Source organism: Petaurus breviceps, unplaced genomic scaffold (genome assembly GCF_028583685.1).
Source record: "Petaurus breviceps papuanus isolate PSGF00001 unplaced genomic scaffold, PetGlider_PUasm1.0 216, whole genome shotgun sequence".
NCBI classification, from domain to species: domain Eukaryota; kingdom Metazoa; phylum Chordata; class Mammalia; order Diprotodontia; family Petauridae; genus Petaurus; species Petaurus breviceps.
In genome coordinates, this window is record NW_027185867.1 from 293320 (window position 1) to 313201 (window position 19882).

The following is a 19882-nucleotide window of genomic DNA, read 5'->3' on the forward strand; positions in this document are numbered from 1 at the left end:
AATAAGTTGTGATATATGAATGTAATGGAATACTATTGTTCTTTAAGAATTAATGAGCAGGTGGATTCCAGGAAAACCTGGAAAGACTTTCATGAAGTGATGCTGAGTGAAGTGAGCAACGTTGTACATAGTAGTAGCAACAACTGTGCAGTGACCAACTCTGACAGACTTAGCTCTTCTCAGCAATACAATGATCTAAGACAGTTCCAGAAGACTTGAGATTGAATATGCTATGCATATCCAAAAGAAGAACTATGGAGTCTGAGTGCAGATAGAAGCACACTATTTTCTCTTTATTTTTCTTTCTCATGGTTTTTCCCTTTTGTTCTGATTTTTCTTTGACAACATGACTAATGTGGGAAAATGTTTAATGTGATTGTACGTGTATACCCTATATCAGATTGCATGTTGTCTTGGGGAGGGAGGGAGAAAAAAGTTTGGAATTGAAAATCTTAAAAAATTGAATATTGAAAACTATCTTTACATGTAATTGGAAAAAATAAATACTATTAAGGACAAAAAAAAAGAAGAGCTTACCTACCAAGGGACAACATACAGGATCACAGAAGAATTTGGTAGTAGAAAGCATAGAATGTGATATTTCAAGACACAAAAGATATTCCTGATGAAAAAATCATTCCTGAATAGAAACTTTAAAATACAAATACACAAGTCAAGAGAAACATCAAAATCCAAATATAAGTGATGAGGCAAAAGTAACTTTATATGCTTAAGTTGTTTGCATTTGAACAGAGGGAGGAAAAACCAAGGACTTATTAAACACCTACTAGGTGTCAGTTGGGGCAGCTAGTTGGTTCAATGGATAGAGCTCTGGGCCTGGATTCAGGAATGCCCAAGTTGAAATCTGGCCTCAAACATTTCTTAGCTGTGTGACCCTAGGCACGTTACTTAAACTCTCTTTGCCTTAAACCACTGAAGAAATGTCAAATGACTAATAACTTTGCCAAGAAAACCCCATGGACAGTATGGTCCATGTGGGTCACAATGGGTCCGACAGGATTGAACTACAGCATGAGCCAAATACTGTCCTAAACTCTATAGATATCTCATTTGATCTTCAAAATAGTCCTATAAGGTGGATGCTATTATTATCCCCATTTTGCAATTGAAGAATATGAGGTAGCTAGAGGTTAAATATTTGCCCAGAGTGATATAGGTATTAAGTCCATACACAGAGACTTCTTTTTTTGATGTTTTGAGTTTTAAATTATTTTTTTTAAGTATAGTATGCTTTCCCTGTTACTTTTGGCATGTCAGGATCATAAATGCTGCTTTTGCTTTTTTTAATTCAACTGAAGCATTTTGTTCCTTTATCTGTATTTAACTTTTTAAATCTTTGGTCTGCCTATGACCTACCTTTCATGAAGCTAAAGTTCTAAGGGGACACTTGTTTCTTCTCTACCATTAGAATGTAAACACTGCATCTTTATATTCTCCCTTCTGATTGCTCAGTGTATTTACCTTTTCATGTTTCTCTTGCCTCTTTGTACTCCAAGGTTCAGGTTAATTTTTCCCCTCTAGGATTGCACTCAATTTTGCCAGATTGTGTTTTGGTCATATGCCTTTTTGAATACTGTATTTCAAGATTTTCTCTCCTTTATAAAAATTGTCAAATCTTATGGAATCTTCTCTGTGGTTTCTTGGTAACTGAACTCTTATTCCAGCTGCTTGCAATTATTGGCTTCTTTTTTTCTTTGATCTGGAAGCTCTCAAATGTGGCTGTGATGTCTGAGAAAGTTTCCATTTTGGTATTTCTTTCAGTAGGTGAACAGTATATCCTTTCTACTTTTACTTTGCTCTGTGGTCTAATAGAGCTGGACAACTTTTATTTATGATAAAATAATAATGATAATAGCTAGTATTTAGATGGTTATTGTTGAAATTTGCAAAGAGTTTTGCAAATACTATTTCATTTGTTCCTTACAACAACTTTGTGAGACAGGTGCTATTATTATCCCCATTGTACAGATGAGGAAACTAAGGCATGGAGAGGTTTTGTGACTTGCACAGAGTCAGACAAATAGTAATTATTTAATTCAGGTCTTCCTGATTCCAGGTCCAGTGCTCTTCTGATTTGATTACCATGGCCTATTTTTTATATCAGTATTTTTTATAAGAGATGTCTTAGTTTATTTTTATCAGTGTTTGTTTTCCAGTATTTCTTGTTGACTTATGGAATCATTGATTTCTATTTGATCCATTCTGATTTTCATTGAGTGTATTACTTGGGAAAGGTTTTGTACCTTTTGTACTAAGCTTATAATTTTCCTATTCTCTTTCCACGGCTTCTCTGGAGCTTTCATTTCTTTCCCAGCTGTTTCCTCTATAGCAGGGGCTATGACCTGAGGGCTAAATCTAACCTGCTGCCTGCCTGCTTGAGCTAAGAATGTGAGCTAAGAATGGTCCCTACATCTTAAAATAAAACTTCATTTTAAAGTGTAAAAACCATTTTTGGCTGGGGTGCCAAATAGGCTATAGTTTGCCTACCCTTGCTCTAGAGGAAAACTTTATAATATCATTTATTTTAAAATTTTGCTTTATTCTTCTAGAAATTGTTTGACCTTCTGACAAAGCTGTTTTTATTTGAAGTATTGCTTGAAGAAGTTGTGGAATATTCCTTTCATCTGGGTTTCTTAGAAACCCATGGATCTCAACTATTTCAGTATTATCAATTTCTTCTTTTGTTTACTCATTTTCCCAACCTTAATTCCTGAATTAGAATTTAGCATCAGGGGTACATTCTGGATATATCCAGGTGGGACACATCTGGCCCTCATTTTTATTATCTATTGTTTCATTGCTGCTTCCTCTGGGTGTTGAGGGCTACGTTCTCCAAAGACCTCAAGTCAACAAGCATTTATTAAAGACCAGGGATCATTGAGGATATGAAGGCACAAGACAATCCCTGTTTTCAAGGAGCTCACAATGTAAAGGGACAACAACATGTGAAGAACTATGTGCAAACAAGCTGTATTTGGGATAAAATGAAGATAATCTTAGGGGAAAGAGAAATGTAGGACAATCATGAAAGACTTCATGCAGATGGTGGTATTTTAGCTGAGACTTGAAGGAAGCAAGGGAAGCCAGAAAGCAGAGATGAGGAGGGAGAACATTCCATGTATGGAGGATAGCCAGTAAAAACACCCAGAATCCAGAGGTAGAATATCTTGTGAAAGAAACTGGAAGGAGTTCAGTCCTTTTTAGATTGTGGAGTATGTGGAAAGGAGTAACATGTAAAAAGACTGGAAAGGTATGAGAAGAAGAGGGAAGATTATGAAGAGTTTTAAAAACCAAACAGGATTTTACATTTGACCCTGAAAATGACAGGGGGCCACTGGGATTTATTGAGTGGATCAGGAAAAAAAACATGGAAGATAGGAACCTTTAGGAAGATAACTGATAACTGAATAGAGGATGAACTACAATGGGGAGAGACAGAGACAGCAACCAGAGGCCGTTGCAATAGCCTAGACCAGGAGTGGGGAACTTGTGGCCTTGAGGCCACATGTGGCCTTTTAGGTCCTTGAGTGTGGCCTTTTGACTGAATCCAAGTTTTATAGAACATATCCTTTTATCTGGGGTAGATGACCTATTCATGACATGGCTGTTAATGCTGGTACTTTGTCTGTTCTGCAGACTAGGCCATAATGTAACAAATTAAGAACAGAGAAAATCAAAATATAGCATAATTCAAAATACAGCATTCACTAAGTATAATTCAATAATTTCCAAGTACTACTCCACCCCTGGACATTACATTCATTAGTCAATCACAAAGTCCCTCTTCTAAGTACTACTCACCCCTAGGCAGTACATTCATTTAGTCAATTACAGAGCACAGAAGTCAAAAGTTTCCCACCCTTGGATCACTACTGAATAGGCCATCCACCCCAGAGTTACAACAAGCTTAAGCACAGCATTTAATACCCAAAGAGAGGTCTTTTCTTCATCTTGACCCAAGGCAAATTCTCAGCAATCTTTGTTCCTGGGGAGACAAAGCTTAGCAAGGCCACAAGATACATTTCCAGTGTCCTCATTAATTCATTTTCTGTCTGCAGAACAGTCCTAGGACCCCTGAAAACATTAGCAAAACCTTCTTCCAGGATTTCTGTAAATATGCAACAAGGAAATCCTTCTTCAGGGCTTCTGAACCAACAGCAAGGTTCCAGGACCTCTGCAACAATAGCATTGGCCTTCACCAGTGGGCGCAATTCACTCTCTGTCTGCATAATAGTGTCAAGAGCTCTGAACCAGCATCAAGGTTCCAGGACCTCTGCAACAACAGGATTGTCCTTCACCAGTGAATGAATCTGACAAAACAACATCAAAACAGACAGACAAAGTACCAGCATAACAGCCACGTCTCTTCAGTCCTTGGCAGCTCTGGGTGGCACCTCTTAAAAGTCCTGGGCATTTTGAACTGGCCTTCAGCAATCCTCTCCGTCTCTGCCTCCACAATGCTGCTTCCAAAAAAAATATTCTTCTGCCTCTGTCTCTGCTTATGTCTCTCTAAATTCATGTCACCAGCTCCTCCTAGTTCAGCCCTCTCTTTTCATGTCAACAAGTCCATCCCACAAGTGGGATTCACAAACTCTGGGTTTTAACACAATCAATCCGAAAACCAAGCCAATACAGGGGGATCTTTAAATTCCATTACTATTACATAGGTGTAACCTTAGTCAGTGCTACAATAGACAGTATTGGACCTCAACCTCAGCCAATTGACCAGAAAACTCCACCAGATCAGAGCAATAGACCTGAAGGCTTTCCCCTAGTCCAAGTTCCCTGGCCTGATACACAGCTATGGACCCCATTCCTAACATGCAGGCTAGAAGGTGCTCCGAGGTCAGTCACAGCTGCAGGCCTTGTTCACTGCCTTGATACACACAACTATACCACACCACCACTCACCTCTGGTCTAGGGCTCCAATAGGCCCCAACCCTGGTCCACACACTCTTGGTTTTGGCTAGAATAAACTTAGCTGTTGGCTTATTCCTAGACTGACCTCCCTGTACTGGATACCCAGCTTCAGGCTCCATCAAGGCTGGAAAGCTATGCAGGCTTTCCTGGCTAGACCCTCCCCTCTCCTCTGCAGCTCTGGCTGTCCTCCTGTGTAATCCTAGGCCCAAAAAGTTACCCAGTATAGTTTCTTCTTGAATTTCCTGATCACCATTTGGTTTGGTACTCTTCCTCTATCTTTGTTGAAGGGTTGCATCAGAAATCTAGACTGAACTATTTCCTATCATTTTACCGGCAACAAATCAGAATAAAAGAAATCTTAAGTACTTGCTACTGGGATAATAAATTCTCTTCTGGTTTTAGATAGAAGATAAAACAACTGATTTTTTTTCAGTTCCTTTTTTTTACTTCAGATATTTATTTTAATTCCCCTGTGTAAAACATTGTATATTTCATTAGAAGAAGTGGTCTCCAGAAGGCAACAGATTACTACATACACAAGAGAAAAACCCTATCCACATAATAGATTAGTAGAAATGCTTTCATTGATTCTTCTTCCCATGTTATGCACAAAAGTATACTGAAGAAACACCTATGCATATTATGAATGTGGGAAAGCCTTCTTTAACTGTTCAAATCTTACTCAACTACAAAGACCTCATACTGGAGAAAGCCACTATAAATTTAATGAATGTGGAAAAATCCTTAAGATTTAGCATTAATTAACCTTTGGAGAGATGTCAGTTGAATCGCACAAAATGAAGACCCTATGAATGTGATAAATGTGGGAAAGCCTTATTTGACTCAACTTACATGACTCAGGAAAATCATTAAAGAGAAATCTTTTGCCATCAATGTAGGAAAGCCTTTAACCTAAACAAGTACTTTAAACAACATCAAATAATTCATACTATAAAGAAATCCTGTGAATATAGTATGTAGGGGAAAGTTTTCAGTCACAAGTCATCTGTCATCCAACAACATTGACATCATGCCAAAAAAGTGATCTGGGAATATAATGAACTATGGGAAATTTTCAACAAGACTTCATTCATTTTATTCAAGAATCAAGGTAGGACAAGAAACTTCATAAAAACAAATTGGGCTCCCTTTTTTTCCTTTTTTGGAGGGGGGAAGGCAGGGCAATTGGGGTTAAGTGACTTTGCCCAAGGTCACACAGCTAGTAAATGTGTCAAGTGTCTGAGGCTGAATTTGAACTCGGTCCTGCTGACTCCAGGGCCAGTGCTCTATTCACTGAGCCACCCAGCCGCCCCAAGGGCTCCCTTATTTTCAACAAATCTGTTATTCAAACCTATTGCTATTATTGCTTGATCTTCCACTTTTCTCCTTTCTTTTGCTGCCAAACAGTTATCAAGTACTACTTTGTAATGAACCTAGCTTAAGGTATTCTAAATATAAAACATATATTAGATAATAAATATAATATAAATATAAAATATTATATATTAGAACATATTCTAAATATAAAAACATAACTGGAACCTTTCAAATATCATATTTTCCCCAGTCCCCGTTGGGAGCTCAATCTGAAGTGGACACAAGTACTCAGTTAAGAACCCTAACACTCCCTTGCCCCCACCCCAAGACATCTTCCCCTATATGAACATAATTTGTTCTTCATTCTAAGTCCATGGAGCCCACACCTAAATTGTAAAGGCTTGGCCCTTTTGAAATACCTGGAGCCCCAAACAGAAGGGGAAGTAACTCATAGCAAGACTACCATTTACTTCATTCTCATGGTAAACAGTATATAGCCAACATTCAGTCTTCTTTGGATTTTAAGGTGATCCCAGACCATGAACCACACCCCAACCAGTATTCCACCAGGAAATCCTGTCCTACCTGGGTATCTTGCCGTCTGCTTCCTTTTTTTTTAACCTGGAATAGCACCATCCAGACTGGATCTCAAGTGATTGTGCCTCGGTTCACTGAGGGAGTTGATCTACTCAGTTTTGGAATTCTACTGTGAGGCTTTGCTCTCTAGATTAGTGAGAAGGTGAGTACAAATTTAACTAATCCATGCCTAATTGTCTCTAGAGCATGCTTCACATCCCATATAATATCCACCAGAAGACCTAAGCCTACCCAGCCATCTGCCATCTGCCCTACCACTCTACCTACCATTCCATTTCCATTTTTCCCACCTTTGCTAGAGTTTCTAGTCCTCAAAGAGCTTATAGACTAATAGGGGAGATAAGATATAAAGAACTATGTACAAACGAACTATATACAGGATAAATTGGAGATAATCAATATTGGGAAGACGCTGGCATTGAGGGATATCAGCAACGCTTTTTTGTAGAAGATAGGATTTTAGCTGGGACTTGAACCAAGCTAAGAGGTGGAGATGAGGAGGGAGAATATTACCAGTATGAGGAATCTGGAGATGGAGTATCTTGTGAGAGAAACAGCAAGGAAGCTAATATTGCCGTATTAGAGTCTGGGCAGAGGGAGGCGGGGGCAGGGGGGGAGTGGGGCAGGGTGGTTGACCTATGGGAAGAGTAAGAAGACTAGAAAGACAGGAGGGAGACAGGTTGTGAAGGGCTTTGAATGACAGAGGATTTTTATATTTGACTCTGGAGATGATAGGGAGCCACTGGAGTACTGAAGGTGAGGGAGGGAAGATTAGATCTGTGTTTTAAGAAGATAAATTTATAGCTGAGTGGAGATTGAGGAGAATGGAGAGAGAATTGAAGCAGGGAAACCTATTGGTAGTCTATTGCAATATATAAAGTGATAAGAGTCTGTACCAAAGTGGTAGCAGTGTCAAAGGAGAGAAAGGGTTGTATATAAGATGTCACAAAGGTAAAATTTGCAGGTCTTGGCAACAAATTCAATTTTTAGGGTGAGAGAGAGTGAGGGGTTACAGATGATACCTAGGCCATCAGCCTGGGTGATTGGGAGGATGCCCTTGACAGTAATTGAGAAATTTGGAAAGGGATAGGTTTGAGGGAAAAGATGAGTTTGGTTTGGGGGTGGCCAGGTGGCGCAGTGAGTAAAGCACCCAGCCCTAGAGTCAGGAGGACCCGAGTTCAGTTCCGGCCTCAGACTCTTAACACCCACACAAATATACTAGCTGTGTAACCTTGGGCAAGTTACTTAACCCCAATTGCCCTCTAAAAGGCAAAAAAAAAAAAAGATGAGTTTGGTTTGGGATATGTTAAGTTGAAAAGAGAGAAACCCTAAAAATGTAATTAGTGTGACAAAGACTTCAGAGAATAGCTCTGAACAATCGTTAAGTAAGGCCATCCTGGAGAAAAACATTTTGGTGAGTGCATAAGAGGATTCAGCCAACACTCAGATTTTTAGACATCAGAAAATCCATTGGTATGTATGGGTTGAGATTAAATCTCATTACATTATCTTTCCCTGATTCCTTATTTTCATCAAGGATACTGTCTTCCATTCACTTAGGTGGGAAACCTTGGTGTCATCCTGAACTTTTCACTCTCCTTTGCCTCCAGATAGTATCACTTCTACTTTTACAGTTTTTCTCACATCTGTCCCCTTTTTCTGCAAGCTACCACCCTAGTTCAAGTCCTTATAACCTCTCCCTTTTGGGCCATTGTAATAGACTACTAATTCTCTGCTTTAAGCCTCTCTCCAGTCCAGTCCATCCTCCATATAGCTGCCAAAGTGGTTTTCCTAAAGATGGATTTGGCCATATCATTCTCCTATTCAGTAAACTCCAGTGGTTTCCTATTTACTCTTGGATCAGAAATTATTTTATCTTTATAGAAATGTTTTAATTTTCTTTTTTGTATTTTATAATATACACAATTATTTATACAGTTATACATCTCTATAATTTATTAATATATTAGTGGTACATGCTTTAAAATTTTTTACTGATAGAAGGGGGTGATCCAAAAAGTTTGGAGTCTACTGGATTAGCACAATACACTAAGTGAAGCAAATGTTTGCTTCTAAATCTTGGTAACTTGCAGCTGTCTAGAGTACCTAATAATAGCCTAATGCTGAATTCTAACCTTCAGATATTTTTTTTGACTACCAGATCTGCAAACTTAAATTCACTGTGTATTGTGTTTTCTTAGAAAGAAAATTAGCTGTATTTGAACTGATTATATCATTTTTCCCTTTCTTGATACAGAAATGAGTGGTGGATTAGCACCAAGTAAAAGTACTGTATATGTATCCAACTTGCCTTTTTCTCTGACAAACAATGACTTATACAGGGTAAGCAAATGTATTTATAAATACCTTTACTAAAGTCTTTATGAACTGTATTGGGGGTCCTAAATGAACAAAGTGTAACCTGGCAGAATTGCATTTTTATTACTTAAATGAAAATTTACCAAATCTATAATATGTGTGTTTACATATATAAGAAAATCTGCAAATATTAAGTAGTGATCATTCTTCAAAGATAGGGCATCAGGGAGATATCTCAGACAACTTTATTTCTGTTATACAGTGCCTATAAGTACCACTAATTAATTATGCTATATAACCTAGAAGTGGGTACCTTGTATTCTGCAATTTTCTCCCATCTCCTCTACTAATTTAGGAGCCCAGTCTACAGTGAGTTTGTTTGTTTGTTTGTTTCTAAAATAACATGACATTATCTGGAGCAGACATGTCACCAAACCAAATTAAAATGTAATTAGGATGTGGAAACTTGTTTTGCTGGACTAGTTAGATTTCTTTGCAGGTTAATGAGGAGGGTTTAAAAGAATGTTTTTTAATTTTTGTTCAGTGTGAGGAGCAAATTATAAGTGCGTGTAAAATAAATTTATTTTTAAAATAAAAATGTAATTAGGAAACACTTGATAAAATAAAAATACAATACAATGTAGATAATATTAATTTGTGGTTTTCTAAGTCAAAATGTGGCAGCAGAGGTTGGTTTCTATTTGAATTTGACACCATTGCACACCTACTTGTGACTTCTCCTGAAGCTTTGAAACTGGTATTTTTTTTCCCATTAATAAATGGAGATAGAATTGTTTTACATTAACATCAATATCAATTATAATTTATCAAACTTTTTAGTGCCTGCTGTGTACAGAGCACTACTCTAGGGTGGGGAAAGAAAAGAGTTTAGGGTCTTTGCCTTCATGGAGGTAGCAGTATATTCCCTTTGACACATGGGCACTAGCATATTACCACATTCTCACTAGATACTTTCAGTAACCCAGCTAATAAAACTGGAAAGATGTATTGTACCCAAAGGCAGTAAAAAATCATTTACCTTCTTTCTGTGTCTTAAACCTAAATTTTAGAACCAGTTTATAGAACTTTTTATGACTTTTCACTAAAGAAGAATTTTATCAGTTTATAATCTGTGGTGACTGGCATATTCATACACGTGTATGTTGTTAGAATGAATTGTTTCCCTTTATGGTCTTTATTGCAGATATTTTCCAAATATGGAAAAGTTGTAAAGTAAGTATCCATTTTAATTTTAAAGTTTCTTAAACTTGTTTTTATTTTTATTGTTGTTTTAATATGGTTCTATTTCTGTTTAATACCTGAATGCTATAAAGATTTCAGCATAGTGTGGTAGATAAACAACTGACCTTGGAGTCAGGAATACATGTTTTCAGGTCTTACTTTCGAGACATACTGGCGGGTAAAAAGTTACTTAACTTCTCAGTGCTTCCACCCAACCCTCTAAGATTGTAATTTGCAGAAAAATTGCCAGTATGCATTGATAGACTTTACTCAACAGAAGATCTCTATACCAACTTTTTGTTACATGATCAGATAATGTTAAGAATTCTGGTTAATCAGATATTTAGATTCCTAAAGGGTCATTCTGAGTTCCATAATTAGTTTTATTGAGTCTTTATCATCTTTCTCCAAGACCAAAATTAGTCATTGAAATTGATCTGAGTCGGCACTTCTTAGTGTTGTTTTTGTTAGCTTTGTTTTTTTGTTTTGGCTGTACTTATTTCACTCTGTATCATTTTAAACAAGTACCATGTATGAGATCATAGATTTAGAACTAGAAGAGACTTAGATGTCATCTAATTCAGCCTCCTCATTTTACAGATGAATAAATTGAGGCCCAGAGAGGTTAAATGACTTGCCCAAAGTTAAATATGTAAGTAACGCGGCAAAGACTCAGAATCAGGCCCTCTAACTCTAAATTCAACACTCTTTTTGCTGTGCCACATTCTTCCCATGTTCCTCTGAATTCCTTCAGTTCATTATTGTGATTCATATTAATAGGAGTTCATGTTTTTTAAAAAAAGTTGTCATGATAATGTTTCATAATATTCATAGACCTCCACAGTTTGTTCTGCTATTACCTAATTTATGTCCATACTCTTGGTTTAATTTGGCTTTTTTTCTACCACAAAAAGTGCTGCTGCATTTGTTGTTATACATATGGAACTCTTCCCTCTTTCTTTGGGTAGAAGTTGGAGCCAGTGTAGGCTTTAATAAAAGAAAAGTTTCTACTTGATTAGAACTGTCCAAAAGTAGAATAGAAACTAGTTTTCCAACTTATTAGAGGCCTTCAGAAAAAAAGCTAACCCCTCTTGTCAGATATATTGTAATGGTGATTCTTTTTCAGGTATAGGTTTAACTAAATAGCTGCTGAGTTCCCTTTTAAGTTTAAAATTCTTTGATTCTGTGAACTCTTTGGGGGATACATGTATAGTAAAAGATCAGAAGGTGAACTCTCCTCCATTTTTCTACATCTCAGAATCCATTGGTATCAGTCCCTATTCTTTCCTACTTTACACTATTCACTGATGAGGAAATAACCTTTCTTCTCACCAAGCCCCACCTTTCTTCATGTATCATTGGTCCTATCTCCTCCTGTCTTTTCTAGAAGAGTGATCTCCCCCTTTTTCCTCTCTATCCCCTATCCCATATTGATTATGCCCTCTAAATCTGGGTATACTCCAAGGCTTTGTTCTGGGCCTTCCTCTGTCTCTATACTTTCTCATTTGGTGGCTTCATTTGTTGCTTTATGCAGATCATTCCCAGATCTATATATCCAGCCCTAGTCTTTCTCCTGAGTTCAGTCTCCAACAGGAAATGCCTTTTGGCTATTTAAAATCAGATGTCCTACGGGCATCTCAGAACTCCAAGTCTAAAACAACTCATTATCTTCCCCCCTTGAACCTGTTTTCTGAACTTCCCTATATCTGTCCACTACCATACTTCCTGTCACCCAGGTTGAAAACATTACTGTCATTCTCAATTCTTCATTCTTTCTCAACCAATACATTTTTTTTTAAGCAGTTGGAGTTAAGTAACTTGCCCAAGGTTACATGGCCAGTAATTTTGTGTGGGTGTTAAGTATCTGAGGCCGGAACCAATCCCAGGGCCTCCAGACTCCGGGGCCAGCGCTCTTACTCACTGCACCACCTAGCCACCCCCAACCAATACATTTTTAAGCCATATTCATTCTTATTCTATAGAATCTCTCAAATCTTTCTACTTTTCTCTACTCACATAGCCCCTGCCATAGTTCAGGACCTCATTTCCTCTTTCTTGGATTAATGTAATAAATAACCTCCTAAATTGTCTCTCTCTTCTCAATTCTATTCTCCACAGAGGCCAAAGTGAGTTTCTAAATAGTCTGACCATGTCATTTCCCTACCCAGTAGCTCCCTGTTACCATTAGGATCAAACATAAACTTCCTGATTTGGCTTTTAAAGCTCTTCACAACTTGTCCACCGCCTATATCTCCAAGCATTATTACATATTATACCCCTTCACAAATACTTTAATTTAGCCAAAAAGACCTGTTTACTGTTCTTCAGACATGACACTTCATCTCTAGTCTGTGCATTTGTTCTGACTGTCCTCTTTGCATGAAATGTACTTCTTACCTCTACCTTGAAGAATTCCTAGTATCTTTCAAAACTCAGCTTGAATACTACCTACATGCTAGTGCCCCTCCCAATTACTTTGTAATTGTTTCATATATACTTATATGTACACATTTTTCCCCTCAGTAGAATATAAGCATCTTTAAGGTAGTGACTTTTTCATTTTTTAATGAATTGCACAGCACCTAGCATAGTTCCTGAAAAACAGTAGACACTTCGTAAATGCTTATTGATTAATTGACTGAAAATGAACAGTTTAGTTACTTTTCTAACAAATCCAAATTTATGTTCCAGAGCAACTGATCAAAGCAATTTCAGGTTATACACCAATCAATACATGTTGTAGAGGCTGAAGAGAAATTCTCATAACTCAGTAATTCTCCAAATGGCATAAATATGATTTCAGTACAAAGTGGAAATAAGTGAAGATTTTGGAAAAAAAATATTGGAAAACATGGGTTAGGAATAAGGGATGAGAGAGGCCAAAGACTAGTAGATCATCCAGAAACTTCACATTGTTAAGTGTCAAAGAAAGAATCAGAAGACTTTGGTCATGCAAACATTGAATGCCATTGCTAAGAATGAAATAGATTATATTTTAACAAGCAATAAATAATTATCACTGAAGTGGGATTCATTCCTGAATTAGGTCTCTGGGTACAGACAGGACCTTACCTTGTTAAAGCAAAGATCAAAATTAGTGCAAAGCTAGAAAAAATAATAAAAATCAGAAAAAGATATGGTATACAATTTAAACAATTCTATCTTGACCTGTATAAACATACTTATTACACACACCCAAAATAGGAAATAGATAAAGGAAAGAATATCAATGCTAATTATAATTCCACATGAAAATGTAACGAGTATAAGTCAATTATCTTGATAAACAGGTCCAAAAAAAGTCTCTGAAATCTTAATTACAATCTCTTAATGAACATGCCAAGTTTAGATATGGCAGCTAAAGACAACACTAGTTTAGAATAAAAATTTATTTCTAAAATCTTAGACAGAAGGATTATGAAAAAAGTTACAAGCAGCATCTCAAAAGACAGAGAAGCAGAAGGTAAAATCAGTTTGTTAAAAACAAAATAAAAGAGCTTTTAGTTTCAACTAAAGAAAATCATTCTGATGGCATCTAAGAATGAAATTAAAAGGGGGAACCAACAGATAGATAAAAGAAACGCTTTACCATAAAGGATAAAACCACAGCAGGAAACAATGCCACTGAATGGCCAAGGGTTAGGGATTAGGGCAGAAGGCCTCTGATCAAGTCCTTCCATAAAGCCTAAGATTATGGTCAGGTCCTTTCAGGACCAAAAAGGGAAACAGCTGCCCTCAAGTAGCTTATAATCTCATGGAGGAAGACAAAACACAAAATAATGCTGAAAACTTAGGAGAGAGATACCCAATTCAAGGTGAAGAAGTCAGGGAAGACCCAGAGTTGTGCAGCCAGGTGGGAAATAAGATGTTTGAGCTGATATCTCTTTTTAAACAGAGGTATAATTTATGACCCCACCCTCCAGTCAGAGAGGGAGAGGGTGGTGAGGAAGTAGAGTACGAAAGCTGGTGGAATTTTACATGATGTTGAGGTTATTCAAATGATGAGCTTCCTGGGGCAAGTTGGATAAATCCATCAGAGACCAACATTTCCAAAGACCTGGAAAACAGTTTGAAGAGAGACAGTTTTAAAATCACCAAACCAAATATGACTAAATAAAAAAATCTGTACACTATATATCAAGAAATCATAAAATTACTTAGATGCATTAGAATGAGAGAGTAAAGTAAAAATACAGTCAATATGTTAGTCACCTCCTAAAAGAAGCCCCAGTGAAACCAAGCAGGAATATTTTAGCCAGAATTCAGAGTTTTAGGTCAAAAGGGTAATATTCAAACAGACAGAAAAAAAGAAACAGATTCCAAGGAATCCCAGTCAGGGCCATGTAACTTTTTTTTTTCCTACATTAAGTGGCTTATTTTTTTATTTGTGGGAAAGAAATATAACATGTAAAATATATACATATATGTATAAAAGTAATTTCAAAAGCATTAATAATTGGGAAAGTCAGGAAAAGCCATGTGAAGGATATAGTGTGACTATATCTTTGAAGGAAGGTAATGATGGCATCTAAGAATGAAATTAAAAGGGGGAACCAACAGATAGATAAAAGAAACTCTTTACCATAAAGAATGAAACCACAGCAGGAAACAGTGCCACTGAGTGGCAGAGGTAAGTAGAGAATGCATACAAAGACAGAGAAAGGAGAAGGAAAATCTAGAATGGAGAATAGCTACTATGGCAATTTGATTAGACAAGCTTTTTACAAAACAAATTTAGAAAGGCAGATGGAAGCCAGATTATAAAAGATTTTTAAATGTCAAATTTAAGAACTTGTATGTCACATTATACAAACCCAATGAAGATTTTTAAGCAGTATAGTTATTTGGTTCATGTTCTTGTTTAGTCGATTAGTCACATCCAACTCTTTGAGACCCCACTGGAAGTGTTCTTGGCAAAGCTACTGGAATGATTTTGCCAGGTCATTTTACAGATGAGGAAACTGAGGCACACAGGGTTAAATCATATGCAGGGTCACATATAGCTAGTGTAAGTGAAAATGGATTTGAACTTCAGGTCCTCTTGACCCCAGGGCTGGCATTCTATCCACTGTGCCACTTACCTACCCCATTTGACTATACTTATGTTGTAGGAATATCAAGCTTAGACCTGTATAGAAGCTGACAGTAAAAGGGAGGATATAAGGAGATAAGGCATAACAGCTCGAGGAGATGATAGTTTGAGGGAATGACAGGGTCAAATGAAGTTGTTTTTTTTTTGTCCTTTATAGTTGGTAAGGAAGCAACTGGTGATTAAAAGAGAAATCAGTAAGCAAAAAAGACAGAATGATCAAGACTATAGACTTCCAAGGAAGATGGGAGTTATAGAATCAAAAGCACAGAGGGTTTGACACATCTTTATCAGAGACTAAGATAAATGAAAGAATGGGGGACCACAAAGGGCAGTTCTGAGTTGTTCAATAGGAAAAGGAAATCATGATAAATGATTAATTCATTTACTAACAATATTAGTAAAATAGGTAGTAAGGTCTCCTGCTGAGGCAGATAGGAAGGAGGCAGTAGAAGACAGCTGAGTAGAAAAAGGCATGTTGTGAAGTATGAGGTAAGAGTCAAAGAATAAAAAGAGTGTGTGAAAAAAAATACTACATCCAGTTGAGACTCAGCATGATCTGGTAGTACCTGTTAGTACAATGGCAAAACTGACTGACTTTCAAGCAGTATTTAAAACTGGTGGTGTTAAACTCAAATAGAAATGGGACCACTAAATTGTACATAATTCAATTCAATAAACATCTATTAAGCACAGGCCAGGTACTGTACTAAGTGCTGGGGATACACATAAGAAAAAGAAAAACAATCTCTGCCCTCAAGGAGCTTAATTAACAGTCTAATGAGAGAAAAGAAAACAAAAGCTGGAAAGGGTCTTCTATCTATCACTTCCTGATAACCAGTCTCCTCAGATGAGACCTCAGACCAGTGATTCCTAAACATACTGAGTCTTCCATCTCCTTCTTGGCACAGCATTTCCCCTGAGGAAAGGTTGGCTGAGGACAAGCCAGGTATCCTACATCTACCTCAAAGCAACCATTTCCATCTGTACCAACATAAGTCAGGTTCCACATCCTATTGCCAGACCAATGTGCCAACTGGGATGTGGAGAACCTCCAAAGCAAAGAACAAGCACCTTCCCTTCAACTTCAAGCCTCCCATCTCCTGCTGCGCCTGTTCTCTGAAAGTAGAGGAGCAGCATCTCCATTTCAAAAACAAATGTTCTCACCCCTGATCATACCTTTCACATCTAAGTGACTTCTGAACTCCTGTAGATCATCATCCAGACCCCATTCCACACATTACCACTCAATTCCTCATTTCCATCTCTCTCAACCCATCGGCCCTGAATTTTCATCCTAACTCCACTCAACCCTTCCACTGTGCCTTCTGGAATATCTGTTCCATAGGCAACAAACTTTCCTTCATGTTAAATCCATTACTCTCTCACTCCTTCCATCTATTAGCTCTTAATGAAACCTTGCTTTCCCCTGATTGTAAAACCTTTCCTGGCTACCCTTTCCACTACTGGCTCCACCTTCCCTCATTCTCCTAGGTTCACTGGTCAAGGCAAGGTAGATGAAATACTCCTTGTTCCCTACTACCTCTTCCAAGTTCCCCTTTCTTTCTTTACTCAATAACTTCTCTTCCTTTGAAGTTTATGCTCTTCATATCTACCACTTAATAAAAATCCTGGCAGCTATTTTCTATCAACATCCAGATCACTCCTCTTCCCTCCTCAATGACTTTAATACCTAGATATAATTTTTCTTTCCTCCCTAACTCCTGTCCTCATACTAGGGGCCTTCAACAAAACTATTACTCCAGCCTCCAACACCCTAAGTACTCAGTTCTTGTGAACCTAATCACTTCCCAAGAGCTATTCCTCCACTCCACCTCAGCTACACACAAAGATGGTCACACCCTGGATCTTACTGTCACTCACAAATGTACCACCTCCAGGTTCAAGAATTATGAAATCCCCTTATCAGACAGTAATCTATTGGCTTTTCACCTTTCCCTCAGCCTTCCCTTACACAATCCTACACTCAGTCTACACTGAGAACTCTAATTCCTTGACTTCTCAACTCTCTTCCAAGTCATCTCCCCTGCACTAGCCGCTATCTCCTCTTCTTTCCATCTTGGCTCCTTAGTGAAACAATTCATTTCTACACTGTCCTCCTCTCTTGAATCTCTAGTGTCCTTATCACATAACCGATTATGTGCAGACAAGCCTCAGTCTTGCATTATTCCCACTGCTGCTGAACAAAAGTGGAGAAAATCACAGTCATTGTGACTAGGTCCACTATAAATCTGTTACCTAGGCTCATCTGGGATTTCACTGCTGCTAGGCAATCCAACTATATCTCCCTTATCAACTCACTCTTCCACTCTCTACAGTGGCTCCTCCAAACCTTTTCATCCCTCTGTAAAACTTCCATGGCTCCCCCTTCCCCTACTGTCTTAGTCAGGAACCTTGCTTCATATTTTATAGAAAAAATTGAAGCCATCTTCCATGAATTCCCTCTTCCTCATTTCCTATCACTTCCATGCCTTCTCCCATTTTTTCCTCCTTTATCCTTGTTTCACATGATAAAGTAGGTCCATGTAACTTAAAAAGGCATTTTACATGGGTTATTAAATCTTAGCTTAGAATTCTCAGAGGTAGGTAGAACATTATTCTCTCCATTTAGCAAAGTAAAAAACTGAGGCTTTACAAACTTAAGTGGCTTGCACAGGAATTAAAGTGATAGAAGCGGAACTCTTCATATTTTTCTTCCGCTTCTAACTTTATAGTAGAATGTGAGCATCTTGAGGACTATTAGGTTTTTGTTTATATATCTCTAGTACCTAACATAGGGTTTTACATAGAGTACATACTTAATAAATGTTTGTTGAATTGAAAAAAAGAACTAGGTTTGTATTTCTTCTCAGAAACTTATAAGCTCTTTTTCATCCACAATGGGATGAAGAGGAAATAAAGAAAATTCTTATAAACGTTTGGCCTATCATTATTCTGTTTCCTGGGGTGGAAATGAGAAGAGGACTCAAGACAAGAAAAATTGGAAAGATGTAGTAAAAGCTTTATGACAAACCAATTTGCTCTATCACAAATAGTGGATGTGGTAAACCCTAAAAATCAATCTGAATGTGCTTATAGAGGAGATTGAAATGGCAATAAAGAGAACAAAGAGGGGAGAAATAACCAGATTGAACCTGATGTATATAGAAGAGATAAATGCTGAAGGCAACAAAATTGTGGTAGTATTGAGGGACAAAGTGTCTGAAGGGGAGGAAGATACAAAAGTATGAGGAAGAACTCAAACCTTACTAATATTGAGAGAGAGACAGGAGACCTGGGATCGGTTCTGGCCTCAGATACTCGGCACCCACACACACAAAAATAACTGGCTGTGTAACCTTGAGCAAGTTACTTATCCCCGATTGCTTTTAAAATACATATAGAGAGAGAGCATTAAATGTGTATGCCTCCCTTCTCATATATAAAAAAATCTTTATGACAGTCATTTATACATGAATCGAAGAGATCCTTGGTGAGGGTACTAGTGAGGAACCAACAGGAATTCACAAGCTATATTGGACCACATATTTACCTACAATTAACTGGAAAATGTTTCAATTTGGGGGAAGTGGCACTTAAACTCATTTTGGATAATGTTCAGTTCGAAACAAGGGTCTAACTTTCAAGCAGATATGTTCAGCAGGTGTTTGTTGAAGTACAGGACTTGTATTTTATTGGTACAGAGGTGTCAGTAAATTATGCTTAATACTTGTTGATAACAATAGAAGTGTTAATAAATCATACTTAATATTAAAATATTATGAAAAGTAACAATATCTTTTCAATTCAGTAGAAACATAGGGATCAGGCTTCATAGTTATTTTCTGAACATCAGTTATCCTGATGACATTCAGAAGCAACTATCAATGAAGTCTCCCAGTTAATAGATAACATAATTTATGAAATTTATAGCTTTAGGAAATGCCTTATTTTTTATAGTTTTTTATAGTCATATGTCTGATTTGAATGTGCAGAACTTTTTCTGTTCTATTTAACAATTTTTGTCAGCAGGTAGTAATAACCAGAAGTCAGAGGTAAGTACTCAGAAGAGCAAAGTCATAGCACATACATGTAATCTATTTTGAACTCTTAGCAGGCCACAGGAGTATCTGGAAGGTACACAGTGATAATAGCTACTTTAATGTGGCTCTTTACAAGATGATTTAGGGGTTTATCATAATTTGGCCATGACCTTCACATTAAAAAAAACCCACAACCCTGGAAAATTTACATATCCTGCCTCTATTGTATTTTTAAATGATCCCATGGTTTCTAAAACCCATTCTAATCACAAAAGTAATGAGGTATTACTCTATATATACTATATACAGAGAGTTTTAAAGGAAAGTTACCAA

General features: G+C 37.3%; 1 protein-coding gene across 7 annotated transcripts in view; it reads left to right on the plus strand.

Annotated features, from left to right (window-relative positions):
- The window catches only part of ZCRB1 (zinc finger CCHC-type and RNA binding motif containing 1), a 54147-nt gene that overhangs the window by 21733 nt on the left and 12532 nt on the right, over positions 1-19882 (plus strand). For 3 of the 7 annotated variants that reach the window (XM_069094203.1, XM_069094202.1, XM_069094201.1), the window contains 3 exons: positions 6786-6998; positions 9114-9199; positions 10380-10408. In XM_069094203.1, the coding sequence (XP_068950304.1) occupies positions 9116-9199; positions 10380-10408 (113 nt within the window). In that variant the 5' untranslated portion in view covers positions 6786-6998; positions 9114-9115. Of the gene's footprint in view, positions 1-6785; positions 6999-9113; positions 9200-10379; positions 10409-11017; positions 11070-19882 lie in introns of those variants that run through there. The other 4 variants (XM_069094205.1, XM_069094206.1, XM_069094204.1 and 1 more) reach the window with 4 other exon arrangements.